Genomic DNA, 18,654 nt, shown 5'->3' on the forward strand with positions numbered 1-18,654 from the left:
CACTAATAAAGTGTGCATCTATGCTAACATTTAATGCCATTTCTTTGGATCAGGAAAATATTTTCCAGAAAGTTTTTCTATGAGAAAAATATAACTTGCTTTATAATTCACATGGACAATTTCCAAGAATACACTGTGGAAAAAAGAGTAACTACATATAAAAAGCTACACATAAATTACGATTTATCAAAACAAATGAAGCGAAACTATAAATATTCCAAAGAAAAGCTTTCAGAATTCAAGTTTAGGCAAATATCATTTTTGTTACTGATCTAAAGAACAGATTTCTAATACTGTTGTCTATTGCAGTGCAACTTTTCAAATTTAAAGTCTTTCTTAAAATAATGTTGAAAAGACTACAGTGTCTATAAAACTTATCAACAGCTCCAAATTAATAAAGAGCTCAAATCAGAGTTTTCAAAAAATGAGACTGGATACTATAAAAGGCTTCAAGTTCTATTTTTTTAATAAGATAGAATAACATTTACTTTTTAAATAAAAGCAATACATAATAAACCTAAAAATACAAAATAAAGTCACAATTTTTCTATAATCAGAGTATGTTTTTCTTTTTCTTCTTTTTTCATGACTGAGGTGCTTTATTTGGGTATCTGTTTAAAAATGTGGATGGAGGGGTGAGAGAACTGAGAAAATGGTGGTCAAAGGGTACAAACTTGCAGTTAGAAGATGAATAACTTTTGGAGATCTAACGTACAACAGTGTGATTCTAGTTAACGATACTACATTACACACTTCAAAGTTACTAAGAGGATAATCTTAAATATTCTCACCATGATAAAGAAATGATACTTATGTGACATGATGAAGATGTTAGCTAATGGTGGTCAGATCAACAATGTTGTACATCTTAAACTTACACAGTGTTAGGTATCAATTATATCTCAATTTTTAAATTTTTTTACAAAAACTGATTATTTGGCTGCACCTGGTCTTAGTTGCCACATGCGGGATCTTCAGCTGTGGCATGCACTCTCTTCACTGCAGCCATGTGGGATGTAGTTCCCTGACCAGGAACTGAACCTCGGCCCCCTGCACTGGGAGCATGGAGTCTCAGCCACTGGACCACCAGGGAAGTCCCCTCAATTTTTTTAAAAAGGCAAAAAAAAAAAAAAAAAAAAAAAATCTGTAGTGAGTTGAACTAAAATGAGATTTATCTGAATAAAATACAATTGACAGTTGAAAAAAAAAAACAAAGATGTGTGTGGATATGCTTTTCTAACTTTCTAATATTTTGTTGATAAACAAATACACAGAAGTATTACAAATGAGAGCTGGGATTTCCAGGAATGCCGTAGAAAAAATGTCCATATTCAGTAGAAGCCTGGACTAGATGTCTTTTGGAACCCTTCCAAGGCTGAGATTTTCAGATTTAGACTATGCCAGTCACTTTATTATATTTAAAACAATAGATTCAATGTAACACTTAAGTCAAGCTAAAAAAAAAAAAATAGCAGTATTAGAATTGTTCCAAAAACACTGAAAAGCATTTCACTTGAAATTTCTATTTAAATGACATTAAAAACAGAAACAAAAAATGTCAAACTAGAATTCCTGTTAGATCATTGTGAGATTCTTCTCAAGCTGCAGAACAGTTTCCTTGAGGGCAGGATCCTCTGCCCAGTTGACTTTACTCCCCAAAATGAGGTTCTGTAATAAAAAATAAAAAAAAATTGTTTTAAAATTAAAGTTCTCAGCAGTTTTAAAAATTTATCAAGATTTTTTAAAAATCGTCTTTCATTTATCAAATATTTACAGAACTAGGTGTGAACATTTACTCTGTGATGATGGGAAAAAATAGTAAATGCATTCTTGTATCTTTATTTCTATTTTCAATAAGGCTTCAACCTTGATCACCATAATGCTAGGGAAATATTTACAATGTTTATAACAATTTTTCTGCTTTGCCAGTTTTTGCAGATAGTTTTTACCTCTTAAGGAAGGATATTTGCAGTGCTTCCTAAAGGAAAAAGACTACAGCTATGGTTCAGAGTTCATTTTGCATTTCTACAGTGAAAAACAATTAAATTGTAAGTAATATGCATTATTTTGACAAGAGGTAAAAGAGCTTAATTCTCAGCCCTTGCAAAGTTCCAAGACTTTGACAAAGGTGAAGATTATTTTTGTGGTAGGCAATGGAGGAATGATTAGGGTTAAAATTAATGAAAATTCTGGTCATTATTCTTTGAAAAACTGCAGCTCAATGATACTGAGTTAATTCAGTTATATATAAAAATATGAAGCCTGAAAATAATAGATTTAATCGCTTTTTTAAAAGTTCTTTACCCCTCTTCCTACTTTATATAAACATTACCTGGAACACATGTTGAATAACTGTAGTAATCTGTATCTCTGTCTCCAGGTTTTGTTGTATGGCCTTTATTTTGTCCGAATTTTCCATACTATCCAAATCATCTTTCTGTTTGTTTTTTTCAGTCTGTATTTCTAAAAGCTTTCTTTCTGAAGCTTGTTTTAATTCTGTTGGGTTAAAAATAAAGCAATATACTATATACGACAACTCCTATAAACAAGAATCTTGAAAGCTTATGAAGCAGAACAGTTCCTGATTATTTCAGTCAAGGGAAAAATTTTAATATGCATTTTAGGTTGCAGTTCCATTCTGACATGAAAATGATTTCTCTGGTGCAAAACACCAATATTTTGATTTCATACTTAGCAATGCCCTCTGTGAGATGTTCAAATGTGCATGCATGACAATGATACTGTCTACAAATGTCTGCCATGGCATCATGTCAGAGGACTTCCTCTGGGTTGCCAAAAAAATAGGTGATATATGTAAGGAAATACTACCCCCCCTTAATTTACAAAAAGTACGTATTAATAAATTTTCAGGGAAAGATAAGACCCTCTTCTCCAGGGATAAATATCATCAACCATTTTTTTTGTTGTTCCTGAAATATTCTGAGAATTACACTAGAGATCTTCCTTTCATCTTAGTTGAAAATATCCTAAGTCAAAAATGTACCTAATCCACCAAACATCACAGCTTAGTCTAGCCTGCCTTAAACATCCTTGGAACACTTACATTAGCCTGCAATTGGGCAAAACCACTTAACACAAAGCCTGCTTTATAACAATATATTAAATATCTCATGTAATTTATTGAATACTAAAAGTGAAAAATAGTTGTAAATGTATTGGTGGTTTACTCTCATGATCACTTGGCTGCTGCTGCCTGGCATCACATGAGAGATTATAATGAGCCCAGGAAAAAATCAAAATTCAAAATCTGAATTCAGTTTCTACTGAATGCATATCATCATAAAGTAAAAAAATTGTAAGTTGAAACATCATAAGTTGGGGACAGACAGTATTTAAAAATATAAATGGGTGTATCTCAGGAGCTCAGTTCCTTGACACTGATGTATCAAAAGTAGGCTGGAATGTAATGGAAAAAAAGCCAAAGGGTGATTAGACAGGTGACAGGACTACTTCTGACCCTAAGATTACTTACAAAAGGCAAATCTAGGGGCTTCCCCGGTGGCTCAGTGGTAAAGAATCCACCTGCCAATGCAGGAGACAAGAGTTCGACCCCTGATCCAGGAAGATCCCGCGTGCCGTGGAAGAAAGTAAGTCCATGCGCCACAACTATTGAATCTGTGCTCTAGAGCCCAGGCACTGCAACCGCTGAGCCCCTGTGCCCAAACTACTGAAGCCCCTGTGCCCTAGAGGCTCTGCTCCACAAAAGAAGCCACTGCAATGAGAAGCCCGGCACGGCAGCTAAGAGTAGCCCTCACTCGCCACAGCTAGAGAAAAGTCCATGAGAAAAGTCCATGCAGCAGTGAAGACCCAGCACAGCCAAAAATAATAAAAATAAATCAATAATTTTTTAGAAGGGAAATATGCATAGTATTTTAAAATAATAAATCATACCTATAACTGTTAAATGAAAAGAGTAATACAGAATAAAATTATGCCAATTTTATAAATAAAAAGCATTGAAGATTGATTATCTCGATAAAATAAAAAATTTTTCTTATGTATATGTTTGTTTTCAAATTCTTTATAGAGAATATGTAGAACTAGCCTTAGTTCTCTCTGAAATAGATTTCAATAAAACATATCAATAATTTCAATGCAAAAAGCCATCTCATGTTAAGTTAAACTATAGAACCATATGTATCAAGTGATCATTTAAAAATTATGTACCAAAAAAATAAAATTATGTACGGACTTCCCCAGGAATCTGCTTGCCATGCAGGGGACATGGGTTCGATCCCAGGTCTGGGAGGATTCCACATGTTGTGGGATAACTAAGCCCTAGCGCCACAAGTACTGAGCCTGTGTGCTGCTGCTACTGAAGCGTTCGCACCTAGAGCCTGTGCTCCACAACAACAGAAGCCACCACAATAAGAAGTGAAGCACTGCAACAAAGAATATAGCCTCTGCTCACCAGTTAGTGAAAACTCCTCACAAAGCAGCAAAGACCCAATGCAGCCAAAAAATTAAATAAATAAATAATTAAAAGAAATTATAAATGTTAATGTGGGTGTGGAAAAAGGCCTGAAATGATGTATATCTAATTGTGGTCACACAAGGAGGTATGGCTTTCACATTATACTTTTCTGTATGACTTGATATTTTATCCCCACTGAGAAAGTATTAATTTTTGTGATTTAAAGTTCTAAAACAATGGATCAAGCAAATTGCACTCTATATACTACTCTTTAAATTGCCACGTCCAAAGTTTTAAGAAAATTTGAAAATTAAAATTTTCAGTGATTGGGAGATCTTCGTATTAAGTGAAAATGTGTTCTCGAAAAAAAGAGCCAAAAAGTGTTCTACATACGCAATCTCTTCTTTCTAACATCAAGCAATTTTTCCTCCAAATCCCAAGTTTCCTGTTATTAGAAATAAAAAGATTAAGGCACATAACCTAAGAATATACCTATAATATTTAAATCATTGAATTTTATCTATTCATATTTTCTAGAGCTTCAGTTTTCAATTCCTCTATTTTTACACAACAAAAGGGAAAGAAAGAGTAGCTTAAATAAGTAGATAATTAGAAATAATGGAACTATGAAAAGAGAGAAAAGGATACTGAATTCCAAACATACCAGTCTTTGGGCAATCCTATTTAGTCACATACAGTTACCAGCAAGAATGTGTTACTGAAATCATGAGAATGCATAAGCAGCTTTATGTTCAAAATTACCTGCTGTGATTTCATTATTAATTTATTCAGATTTAGTATTTGTTTCATGTTATCCATGAGCACACTGAAAAGGAATAAAAAATATGATTTATTAAGTTTAAAAATTTTCATTAATTAAGAAATCAGTATATATATACTTTCATTATATCCAATGTACACTTCAATATAGTTATTGTTTAACAAAATAAGTCTAGAAAAGTTTGGTGTAAACTAAATTTCTGATGCATTTCCCTAGAAAAATTTTTGCTCATAGACAACAAAGAATATAAAATTTAAGCATGTAGGAACATTTCTTTTTTTTTTTTCTTGGCCATACCCAAGAGCGACTTGACTTTCACTTTTTACTTTCATGCACTGGAGAAGGAAATGGCAACCCACTCCAGTGTTCTTGCCTGGAGAATCCCAGGGACGGGGGAGCCTTGTGGGCTGCCGTCTATGGGCTCGCACAGAGTCGGACACGACTGAAGTGACTTAGCAGCAGCAGTTCCACTAGGGAAGTCCCTGGATGTTAGTTTTTAGACCAGTTTTAGGTTCAGGGCAAAACCAAGTGGAAGGGAAACCCATACACCCTCTGGCCCCACACTTGCACAGCCTCCCCCACCAGAGTAGCCCATCTGTTATAAATGATGAACCTACACTGACACATCATTATCATCCCAAGTCCAGAGTTTACACTAGGGTTCACTCTTGGTGTTATACATTCTATGCATTTTGACAAATGTATAATGACATGTATCTAACTATATCAGACAGAACAGTTTCACTGAATCAACTGCTTTTATTCCCCATTTCTTCAACAAGTATTTCTGAAAGACTACTTCATGTCAAGATTGTGCCAGGCACCAAGATTATAAAATAGAATAAAACACAGTACCTGTTTTCAAAGAGGAAAGAATCTTATGGGGGAAAAAAATAAATCCACAACCATCGTTATGACTTCATTAGAATCAGTAACGGATTGTGTAAGAGTTGTGGAAAGGGTAGAACAAGGAAACCCTGAGTCTTAAAGGATGTAAAAGTACAGATGATCCTTGAACAATGCAGGTAGAGTGGGTGGTTAGTTACCAACTGTCCACACAGTGCACAGCACTGCTACCTCTGCCTCAGAAACACAGGAATTAAATGGCTCACCCGAGGACAGAAAGCTTAAACAGTCTGGATCAAACCCCAGTTCATTGATTCCACATACTGTGACCTCTAAATAAATACAAACTTTCCCCCATACTTAAAGATCTGTAAAATGAAAATACAGGTACTATATTTATTGAAAACAAACAAACAAACAAACACAAAACACCTGCATAGAAGTGGACTCAAGCAGTTCAAACCCGTGCTGTTCAAGGGTCAAGTGTAATTACGAAGAATACCTAACAAGCAGTTTGGTACAGCCGGAGTAAAAGGGCAGAATTAAGACTGGGCAAGAAGAGTGGTTCTCATATTTCCTAGTGCCACCATCCTTTGGGAGGCTTGTTATATGTGGGTTGCCAGCTTCCTGTCTTAGGATCGGATTACAGATGACCTTGAGTGCCAGAGTCTTTATTTTATATTCCTTGGCAAATTATATAAGTTGCTCATTTCTGCCCATGAAAAATGAGTATATTTCCTGTCTCATTGGGTTATTGTTGGCTTAAATGAGATAGCATTGTTCTTGTCTTATAGTAAGTATCAAACAAAAGTTAACTTTCAAAAGCTTCCTTCAAAATTCTAGATCATCTGGGTAAAACCTCCATTGATTCTCAGGGTCCCATCCATTTGGAACAGGATGTCAGTAGGACTATAAAGTTTGTAATGATGAGACGAGCCTACTTTTCTTATTTCCCAGATAAAGGTGGTCAACAGTGACAGACAATTAAAAAAAAAAAATTCATGGAACTAATCATTATATGATCTCCCTTACTGCCATCCTTACCAAATCCAAAAAACATAAAACAAAAAAAAAACGTACCTAGTCTTGATGTCAACCTTCTCCAGGTGTTTTTTAAGTGCAGTTGAAAGTTGCATCCTATACAGGAAAAAAATCCATTATAAAACATGGGTAACATTTATGGTACAGTGAAAAGAATATTTAAAAATACAACAAAGATTTATTTCTGTTTAAATGTAACATAAAACAAAAGTAGGTTTTTAAACAGTATTATATGGGAAATAATTTGATAAGTCAGTCATAGAAACACGTAGTAACACCAAGAGGGAGGGGGCTGTTACATGTGGCTGTGCATGGGCAGGCAGAGGGGCTGAGCTGACCTGACACCCTGCCTGAACTTGCTCTCCAAACCATCCACCTAGGTGCAGGGCTGGGAGGAAGCAATAAGGCACTACAAAATGTAATGTACAATATGATAAAATACAATTAACATTGCTATAAGTTACATATGAAAGTTAGAATAAATCTAAAAATTCTCACCACAAGAAAAACTCTTTTTTTCTATTTTCTAAATTTTGTATCTATATGAGATGGTTGATGTTCACTAAACCTACTGTGATGGTCATTTCAGGATGCATGTAAGTCAAAACACGCTCTACACCTTAAACTTATACAGTTATTGTTTAGCCGCTAAGTTGTGTCCGACTCTTGTGACCCCATGGACTGTAGCCTGCCAGGCTCCTCTGTCTATGAGATTTTCCAGGCAAGAATACTGGAGTGGGTTACTATTTCCTTTCTCCAGGGGCTCTTCCTGACCCAGAGATCGAATCCATGTCTTCTGCATTGGCTGGCGGATTCTTTGCCACTGAGCTGCCAGGGAAGCCCAAACTTACACACTGCTGTATGTCAATTATATCTCAATAAAACTGGAAGAAGAAAAAAAGGCATACAGATCAGCAGGCTCAAATTAGGTAGAGTTAGGGAATACAATGGAGAAGGCAATGGCACCCCACTCCAGTACTCTTGCCTAGAAAATCCCATGGACGGAGGAGCTTGATAAGCTGCAGTCCATGGGGTCGCTAAGAGTTGGACACGACTGAGCTACTTCACTTTCACTTTTCACTTTCATGCATTGGAGAAGGAAATGGCAACCCACTCCAGTGTTCTTGCCTGGAGAATCCCAGGGACGGGGGAGCCTGGTGGGCTGCTGTCTATGGGGCTGCACAGAGTCGGACACGACTGAAGCGACTTAGCAGCAGCAGCAGCAGCAGCAGGGAATACAAAGCCATACTCGACTATAAACTTTAAAATATGTCTATGTATAAGCAAGCACTATAATTTGTTTTTAAATTCAATAGCTAGTAAATAAGTAATAATAAAAAGGCAATAAGCTCAGTAATATTAGTCATTTCATTAAAGAGGATATCTTAATAGCTCTGATCTTAGTCAAAAAATATCATCTATATAATGAGCCAGCACATTAAATGAGGGAAAAAATTTCACTGCTAAAAGTAATTAAAAGGACTTTAACTATTTTCAATTAAATGTAAGTAAATGTATCTGGGAAGGTCAGAAATACAAGGGGAAAAAAATATAGAGTCATTCACTGAATTGAGATTATTAATTCAGATCACAAGTCTATAATAGAGACTACGTTTGTCTTACTGACAGCTGTATACCAGCGTCCAGCACAAAGCTCTGACACAGTAAGCACTCAAATATTTGGTGAATGAATTTAAAATATAGATGCAAAGTCTAAAATTAAAAATACATTTAAACTCAATGACAATTCCTTTACTCCATTAAGAGTTACTGGAATAAATATGAGACTTCCCTGGTGGCCCAGTAGCTAAGACTCCAAGCTCCTAATGCAGGGGCCTGGGTTCAATTCCTGGCTGGGGAACTAAATCCCGCATGCTGCAACTAAAGATTCTTCGTCCCATGACTAAGACCTAGCACAACCAAAAATAAATCATATAATCCTTTCAAACACCAAATGTGATTTAACCTCATACTTCTATTGTCTTGATTGACATTTTCTTATTAACACTGTTTTACGTAACTTCTTCAAATGAAAACATTAATGATGTAACTTTTCTCTCAGGGCTCAAAATTTGTGGGACCATCAACTAATCATCATTTTGATTAATTCAGACTAGTGGTAAAGAACCCACCTGCCAAAGCAGGAGACATAAGAGACTCCAGTTCAATCCCTGGGTCGAGAAGATCCCCTGAAGGAGGCATGGCAATCTGCTCCGGTATTCTTGCCTGGAGAATCCCACGGATAGAGGAGCCTAGTGGGCTACAGTCCATAGGGTTGCAAAGAGCTGGACATGACTGAACTGACTTAGCACACAGACACCTCACCCTGAGCCATACCCATTGTGCATACTTAAAATGTAATAATTACCTGTCTAATGCAAGCTTTTTCATTTCAAAAGCAGTTTTTGCCTCTTCAACTTCATTTTCTAGTTCTTCAATTTTACTGCCAAAGAAGCATGAACCAAAGAATGTCAGCAATGTCAGACAAAGTAACTACTAGAATAAAGGTATAAAGTAAATCTTTGAAGAAAGTAAAATGCCTATTATCTAAATAACGGTATTCTACAGGATCCCACACTGACACATTTCCAGATTTGGTAACCTGACTCCCACTGAGTTACTTTGATAAATATTTTGTTAAAGTGGGGCCGATGCTGAGAGTGCTAATGTGGTAGCTCACTCGTGCATGTAAGTCGACATCCCACATCAGTAACTTCTCAACATGTGCACGACAAATTACGTGGAAAAACAAAGAAAGGAAAAAGAAAGACAATATTATAAGATGGATAATATTATTAAATCTGTAAAAACCACAACTAAAAATTTAAAATAAGACATACGCTTCAATTTGCTTTTCCTGCATGATTTGTTCTGGAGTCTTTTCTTCATCTACAAATAAATAAATTTTTGAAGTTAGTAATATTTCATAAAAGCATTGTCCAAAAAAATATAATGTGAGCCACAAATGCAAACCAAATATGTAATTTAAAATTTCTAGTTTCCACATTACAAAAGAAACAAGTGAAATTAATTTTAATATAGCTTATTTAACCCAGTAGATCCAAAATATTGTCACTTTAACATGTAAACAATTTAGAATTACTGTTGAAATAGTTCACAATCTTTTCTTCTGTTCGTATTTTACATTTAGTCCTTCTCAATGAGGAATGACCATATTTCAAGTGTTCAGTGGTCACATGGAGCTAGTGACTAACATATTAGACAGCACATATTAGAATGATACAAAAAGAGAGTAAAAAAATCAAGATCAATGTAAAAATATAGAAACTATGTCTATATATAAAAAATTTTAAATATATGTAAAATTACATCCAAAAACACAAAATAATTAAGGATAAATTTAACAAAATACATGTATGTATGACCTCTACACTAAACACTATCAAACAGTAAAATGGAAAGAGATACTACCTACACGTACTGGGAGAATCATGGCTAACATAACAACTGCTAATATAACGAATTCACCCATATGATCTACGTGCTGTGTTGTGCTTAGTGGCTCAGTCGAGTCTGACTCTTTGTGACCCCCTGGACCGTAGCCCACCAGGCTCCTCCATGGGGATTCTCCAGGCAAAAATACTAGTGTGTGTTGCCATGCCCTCCTCCAGGGGATCTTCCTGACCCAGGGATCGAACCAGGGTCTCCTGCAGTGCAGGTGGATTCTTTACCAGCTGAGCTACCATAGTCCCACTCAAAATCCCAGAAATTGACAAGCTGATTTTAAAATGCATATAGAAAAATAAAGGACCAAGAACAGTAAAAACAATTTTGACAAAGAATGAACTTGAAGGACTTATAGTGGCTGATAATCTAGACTTACTATAAAGCTACAGTAATCCAAACAGTGTGGGACCATTGTAAAGGTAAACAAATTACTCAAAGCAACAGAAGAAAAAGTCCAGAAATAGACCTACACATATACAATGGATTACACATGAAAAAAAATGAATCTTGACCCTTACTTAGCTCACACTATATACAAAAAACTTAACCCAAAATGAATCACAGTACTGAATGTTAAACTTAAAACTTTAAGATTTCTAGAACATACATAGGAGGAAATCTCTGCAGCTTTAAAGTAGTCAGTTTCTTAGAACTCAAAAACCACAAATCACAAAAGAAAAACAGTAAAAAAACAACACTTCATAAAAATTAATGCCTTCTGCTCCTGAAAAGACACTGTTAAGAAAATAAAAAAGCAAAAAACTAGGAGAAAATTTCTACCATATATATATATATACACACACACACACACACACACACACACATATACACACACACATATATTTATTCATCTGAAACAGGACTGTATTTATTTTTTGAAGTGAATGTTTTAGAGAATATATAATATTTTCACCTTTAATTGAAACTGAAACTCAGTAAGGCTAACAATCTAACCAAAAATGGGCAAAGATTTGAAAGGACACTTCAAAAAAGTAAACTACCAATAAGACATGAAAAGATGATCAACAACATTAGTTATTAGGAAAATATAAATTAAAACCACATAAATATATCACTACATACTTACTAGAATGGCTAAAATTTAAAAAGACTGATAGTACGAAGTTTTGGAAAAGATATTGAGTAACTGGAAATCTCATACACTGCTGGGGAGGAATCGGTCATAATGGTATAATTATTTTAGCAGTTTGGTAGTTTCTTAAAAAGTTAAAATACACTTACCATATCACCTTGAAATTTCACTTTTAGGTATTTAACCAAGAGAAATGAAAGCAAATGTCCACAAAAAGATATACAAATGACAACTGTCCATAGCAGCTTTATTTATGACGGGCAAACACTGGAAACAATTCAAATGTTCATCAACAGGTAAATGGATTAACAAATCATGGTGCAGTCATCATAAAATGTACTTCACAATACAAAGGAATGTATTACTGAAACAAAAGAGCATGGATGAATCACACAAATGCTACACTGTGCAAAAAGTAGCCAGACCCTTTGGAAGTGACTACTGACAGGTTTGGGGCCTGATCTGCTTCTTGAGAAATTTGTATGCAGGTCAGGAAGCAACAGTTAGAACTGGACATGGAACAACAGACTGGTTCCAAATAGGAAAAGGAGTACATCAAGGCTGTATATTGTCACCCTGCTTATTTAACTTATATGCAGAGTACATCATGAGAAACGCTGGGCTGGAAGAAACACAAGCTGGAATCAAGATTGCCGGGAGAAATATCAATAACCTCAGATATGCAGATGACACCACCCTTGGGGCAGAAAGTGAAGAGGAACTCAAAAGCCTCTTGATGAAAGTGAAAGTGGAGAGTGAAAAAGTTGGCTTAAAGCTCAACATTCAGAAAATGAAGATCATGGCATCCGGCCCCATCACTTCATGGGAAATAGATGGGGAAACAGTGGAAACAGTGTCAGACTTTATTTTTCTGGGCTCCAAAATCACTGCAGATGGTGACTGCAGCCATGAAATTCAAAGATGCTTACTCCTTGGAAGGAAAGTTATGACCAACCTAGATAGCATATTCAAAAGCAGAGACATTACTTTGCCAACAAAGGTTCGTCTAGTCAAGGCTATGGTTTTTCCTGTGGTCATGTATGGATGTGAGAGTTGGACTGTGAAGAAGGCTGAGCGCCGAAGAATTGATGCTTTTGAACTGTGGTGTTGGAGAAGACTCTTGAGAGTCCCTTGGACTGCAAGGAGATCCAACCAGTCCATTCTGAAGATCAGCCCTGGGATTTCTTTGGAAGGAATGATGCTAAAGCTGAAACTCCAGTACTTTGGCCACCTCATGCGAAGAGTTGACTCTGGAAAAGACTCTGATGCTGGGAGGGATTGAGGGCAAGAGGAGAAGGGGACAACAGAGGATGAGATGGCTGGATGGCATCACTGACTCAATGGAAGTGAGTCTGAGTGAACTCCGGAAGTTGGTGATGGATAGGGAGGCCTGGCGTGCTGCAATTCATGGGGTCGCAAAGAGTCGGACATGACTGAGCGACTGATCTGATCTATACAGTAATGCAAATGTTCTGCAATTAGATAGTGGTAATGGTTACAGAACATTGTAAATAATACTAAAAGTTACTGAATTGTACATTTTAAAATGGTGAATTTTGTTGCATGAATTAAGTCACAAAAGATGTTGGGAAAAAAAACAAAACCACCATATAAATACATTTACATCAAATTCTAGAACAGTGCTGTCCAAAAGCACTGTTCTGTGATAAATGAAATGCTTAATATCTGCACTGTCCAATATGGTACCCACCAGCCACATTGTGGCTGAAGCATTTGATATGTGAGTAGTACAACTAGAGTAAAACTAAAGTGAAATTAGTTAGTTGTACTAGTCACATATCAAATAAGTTCATCTTCTAAGTCTGTGAGTCTCTTTCTGTTTACATCTTTGATTTTAATGGTGATCTTGATTAAAGAGATGTATGCTAAGTCGCTTCAGTCGTGTCTGACTCTGTGCAACCCCATAGACGGCAGCCCACCAGGCTCCCCCGTCCCTGGGATTCTCCAGGCAAAAACACTGGAGTGGGTTGCCATTTCCTTCTCCAATGCATGAAAGTGAAAAGTCAAAGTGAAGTCGCTCAGTCGTGTCCGACCCTCAGCGACCCCATGGACTGCAGCCTACCAGGCTCCTCCATCCATGGGATTTTCCAGGCAGGAGTACTGGAGTGGGGTGCCATTGCCTTCTCCAAAAGAGATGTATACATTTGTCAAAACTCATCAAACTGGGCTTCCCTGGTGATCCAGTGGTTAAGAATCCACCTTGTAAGCTAAGGGATACCAGTCTGAACCCTGGTTCGAGAGGATCCCACATGTGGAGCAACTAAACCTGTGTGACCATTATTGAGCCTATGCTCTAAAGCCCAGGAGCCACAACTAACTGAGCCCATGCGCTGCAACTCCTGAAGCCCGTGCACCTAGAATCCATGCTTTGAAACAAGAAAAGCTGCCGCAATGAGCAGCTTGCACACCACAACTAGAGACGAGCCCCGACTTGCCACAACTTGAGAAAGCCAGCATGCTGCAATGAAGACTCACCACAGCCAAAAAATAAACAAATCTTTAAAACAACATCACGACAAAAAACTCATCCAATTATACCCTCAAAATAGATGCACTTATTGTATAAAAAAAAAAAAAAAAGCCTTCAAGCAATAAAGTCTCAGTATTTTTTAGTGGTAAACAGTAATCAATTTTAGATACATATCTTCTCTTCAAAACTAAAACCTAACTTCTTATGTGTGTGTTAGGGGCTCAGTCATGTCCCATTCTTTTTGACCCCACGGACTAAGCCCTCTGTCCATGGAATGCTCCAGTCAAGAACACTGAAGTGGGTTGCCATTCCTTTCTCCATGGGATCTTCCCAACCTAGGGTTCAAACCTAGGTCTCCTGCATTGCAGGCAGATTCTTTACCATCTGAGCCACCAGGAAGCCATAACAATCTGTCCTCTCCTTTAGCTGTAGAAATTCTAGAGTGCAGACTATTAAATCTACTCAACTTTTCAGACGTCACAACTCCTTTAAAATTACCTATACAGGGCAAACAAGAACTGCAAGAGGAGGCAGATTCTTATCACTTGGATTTTAGCTCTAAGGTCATCTTCTTGAAGAATCCATCTCTGATTACTGTATCTAAAGTAGACCTTCCCTCTTATCATACCATTATTTCCTTCATCACATTTATCTTACCTCATAATTATCTCACGTCTCTTTGCTTACCTGGTTTGCTACATAGAATTTACGCTACATGAGGATAAAGTCAGCCTTCTTCAGCACCATATCTCCATTCCTAGCATCCATTCATTCAACTATGATTGCATGATTACCTCTAGAGATAACTCCTCAATGGTTCAAATTTTGAATAGCTTTTCCCCTACACTTCATCGTCTAAGATCAGTTATACTTTTTTATATATTATGTGGGCTGTCATGCCAGTAAAAGGATTAGACAAGTCCTACTTCTCTAAGATAAATATAATTTGTTTAATACAAGGAACACAGGCTTTGGAAAGGACACCATTAATTCCTCCATGGGAAGGACAGTGACCTACTGATCATCTTTGAGGTAAGCATTTTTTAATTGAATTATAGTTGATTTACAATGTTGTGTTAGTTTCAGGTATACAGCAAAGTGATTGTTATACATATATACTTATATATATATAAATATAAGTACTTTATAGATAATATATATTCTTATATAGGCATTATTGATACTACAAAAGGGACATGACTTTAAGCCAGTAAGGTCTGATTCACTTCCTAACTCCTATGGTTACTAGCTATGGTAAGCAGAAGAGAGGCTGGGGGCCCATCTTTTTTTAAGGTTTTGTTTTCTTTCGTTCTGTTTTTTGCCTAAGATGACTTTAGAAACCCTAAAATGGGGATGAAAAACATACCAGAAATGCCTTCTGATCTGTGGCCTTAAAGTGAGCTTGTACAGAGCACAAAAATTATCGAGGTTCAAACGTGGACTCAGGGAAGTAACTAAAACATCTATGAGGTGCCTAGGCTTTTCCACAATTCTTGATTCAACACAGTGTACTATTTGGTTTTATTCTATAAGCTTATTTCATAGAGAAAGAAAAAGTAACCAAAATCTATCTTTGTGACCCAAGGGCTTATAATAAATCAGGTGGCGTTCGGTGCTTATTACTTAAGACGACTAAACCCATCATTTAACTACTCTCTTGGCCCTGAGATTTTTGGATTAATAATTGTAAAAGATAAATTAAAATTTTTTATATAGAATTGAAAATTGTCAATCACACTTTTATGCCTATCTCCCTTCTGCTCTCATGTCATTAACCCAGTGTTTCTCAAAGTATAGATCTCAGATCACTTGTTCAACAAGCATCTAATCTCCTAATTTAATGTTCAAGTTGTTGATGGTAGCTAAGCCTACAGGAATTTCCAATCAATAGAACTTAATTTTCCTGAATTCCTAACACCCCCGCTTCCCTAGATAAATAATTGTAAAATTGATCTTTTCCCTGGAGTACTGTTCATCATCAAACTCATAAAACCTTATTTGAAAATGGAAATCCTTACTTGCATCAACCATTGACTTATATTCCAAGAGTTGTTGTTTGGTCTGTGCTCTTAGCCTGAAAACAGATAAGAAGAGAGTTATATAATTATTGAGGTTTTATTCATTACTATGATAAATCAACTCATCTTTTTTGGAATCTGATGCAACAAAATGAGTATAAATAAACAGCACTAAAATCTTCCAGGGACTTCCCTGGTGGTCCAGCGGTTAAGACTCAGTGCTCCCAATGCAAGGGGCAGGTTCAATCCCTGGTTGGGAAACTAGATCCCACATGCTGCAATGAAAACTCCCTCCCACACACGGCAACTAAGACTTGGCATAGCTAAATAAGTAAATATATATTTAAACAACAGATCTTCCAGGTTGGCCTCATTTAAAATAGGCATACAAGATGTTATGCCTCAGAAAAATACACAAAATGAAATACAGTAGGAAAACAGCATCTGTAAGGAAAAGTTAAAAATTTGATTTTTAAATTTATTTTTAATGGGCCACACTGAAATAAAGCTTAAAGAGAAGACTACACAAAGAAATAGATCAAAGTGGTAAACTCCCAAACACAGTAATGAGTTACAAACAGATTGAAACATTCTTAAGAGATACAGAAAAATATCAAAGATACTAATCCTTGGATAAATAAGTAATTTATATAGTTTCTTAGTCATCCTATGACTCTACTTACTTAAAAAGGAGTTGCAAAATGCCTCCAAGAAGCTGACCTGCCCCAAATGGAATAGTCTGAGCTCTGGTTGTCAGTGAAGCCAAAACCAAAGAAATTAAGAGCAATCACTTGATGAAATCTGAGGGTAAGAAGAACTACCCAAGTCTTGTACCAATCAGAGCTGGATGTTGGAAAGCCATGTAAAAGCATGACTATCTGGAGACTTCCAACCATACCCACAGAGTCTTTAATAGAAGATATTCAGTCCCTTGTAGGTGAAAAATTTGCCTAGCAACTTTCATGAGTGAGGAGCAAGGGGAAAACTGTGGGAGTGGGGAAGGAAGGGTAAGACCTGGGCTATAAGATTCCACGTTTGGAGGAACCTGTTGTGCATTTGTAGGGGGGTAATTTTGAAGGTGAGGTTCTGAGGTTTAATTTTTTTCTGTAAAGGACTAGAAAGTAAATATTTTAGGCTTTGTGAGTCCTATAGTAGATCCTATAGGCTTCCTACTGTGGGCTTCCCTGGTTGCTCAGACTATAAAGAATCTGCCTGTCAAAGCAGGAGACCCAGGTTTGATCCCTGGGTCGGGAAGACTTCTGGAAAAGGGAATGGCTACTCATTCCAGTATTCTTGCCTGGAGAATTCCATGGACAGAGGAGCCTGGCATTCTACAGTCCACAAGGTTACAAAGAGTCAGACACAATTTAATGACTTTTACTCACTCTCACTCATGGTATCTGCTGTAACTACTCAACTCTTTCCTTGCAAGTTGTGTTCCAATAAAACGTTACATAAGGAGACTGAAATTTAATTTCATATAATTTTCACCTGTTATTAACATCTTGTAACTTTCCCCCCAACCATTTAAACCCATGAAAACTAATCTCAGCTTGAGGGGTCACACAGAAACAAAGAGTAGGATGGATAAGGCCCAGGACCATATTTGCCCACTGGCGTAGAAGACTGATGTCCTTTCTCATTAAGTCTTTTCCTTAGCAACGTACAGACATTGCTTCCTGGTAGAAAATACAAAACACGCAGCTTCTGGATTGAAAAGGGTCATAGCTATAACAGAGAAGGGCAGAGAAACCTCCCTCCAGTATAAATCTGGGCTTGGCTGCAACTCACAAAGGGCTTGAAAATCAGGACCGCAGGGCATGAGTGGGTAAGACAGGCGATGTTAATTATAGCTCCGTAGGCCCTTTGCTAAACGCTGACCCCATAATATCTCTTTTAATTCCCACAGCAACTTAGCTAAGAAGCTGTCATTTTCCCTCTCTTTTCCAAGACGAAGAAAGGGGCTTAAAGAGCTTAAGTGAATGCTCTAGTCGCCAGCCATTAAGCGATCGACACTGAATTCGAACCCTAGACATTTTCGGCAAAGAGGGGAGCTCTTGGCCAAGACGCCCTCTTGGCTCCTGCCCAGTCGGTCAGAGGGAACAACCTGAGCAGCAGGGTCATGCGGTCCTCCGGACGCGCCGCCTGGGCGCCGGCGACCTGTGGCGGCCCGCCTTCCCCTCCGGAGTCCGCAGGCTTGGTGACGGCTTCCTCCTCGGACTGCGTCTCCATTCCGGGCGCGAAGAGTTACTACTCGGGACTGGCGGACTCTACTACAGAAGGGACCGTTTTTCCCGCCACAAAATTGATACCCGGAACCAGCCGGAGGGTCTTCGCGCGCGGTCACACCCCTTCCGCCTCATGGCCCCGCCCTTTCCTCCCCCGTCTCTGGTTGCCATGGTTGCGGCTGTACCTTCTTTTATTCCAGCTCTAGTAATTTAAGTTGTTCAGTCGCCCAGTCGTGTCTGACTCTTTGCGACC

At 37.3% G+C, this 18,654-nt stretch overlaps 1 protein-coding gene across 1 annotated transcript; it reads right to left on the reverse strand.

Moving 5' to 3' along the window:
• Positions 1 to 448: 448 nt before the first annotated feature.
• CENPH (centromere protein H) lies at positions 449 to 18,533 on the reverse strand. Its single transcript, XM_006058939.4, has 9 exons — positions 18,281 to 18,533; positions 16,174 to 16,229; positions 9,944 to 9,992; positions 9,472 to 9,546; positions 7,143 to 7,199; positions 5,198 to 5,261; positions 4,829 to 4,880; positions 2,333 to 2,496; positions 449 to 1,668 (listed from the first exon to the last, which is right to left on the reverse strand). Exons 1-9 carry the CDS (start codon positions 18,403 to 18,405, stop codon positions 1,576 to 1,578), a joined length of 735 nt encoding a protein of 244 aa, XP_006059001.1. The 5' UTR covers positions 18,406 to 18,533; the 3' UTR covers positions 449 to 1,575.
• Positions 18,534 to 18,654: the final 121 nt, after the last annotated feature.

This window comes from Bubalus bubalis, chromosome 19 (assembly GCF_019923935.1).
Source record: "Bubalus bubalis isolate 160015118507 breed Murrah chromosome 19, NDDB_SH_1, whole genome shotgun sequence".
Taxonomy (NCBI): Eukaryota; Metazoa; Chordata; class Mammalia; order Artiodactyla; family Bovidae; genus Bubalus; species Bubalus bubalis.

Excerpts from the sequence above, each read along its gene's own strand:
- CENPH (XM_006058939.4), bottom strand. The coding sequence starts at position 18,405 with ATGGAGACGCAGTCCGAGGAGGAAGCCGTCACCAAGCCTGCGGACTCC. Across the intron at positions 9,993-16,173 it reads TAAGTCAATGGTTGATGCAA|ATGAAGAAAAGACTCCAGAA; the intron begins GTAAGGATTTCC and ends ATTTATTTGTAG. Across the intron at positions 2,497-4,828 it reads TGTTAGAAAGAAGAGATTGC|AATTAAAACAAGCTTCAGAA; the intron begins GTATGTAGAACA and ends TTAACCCAACAG.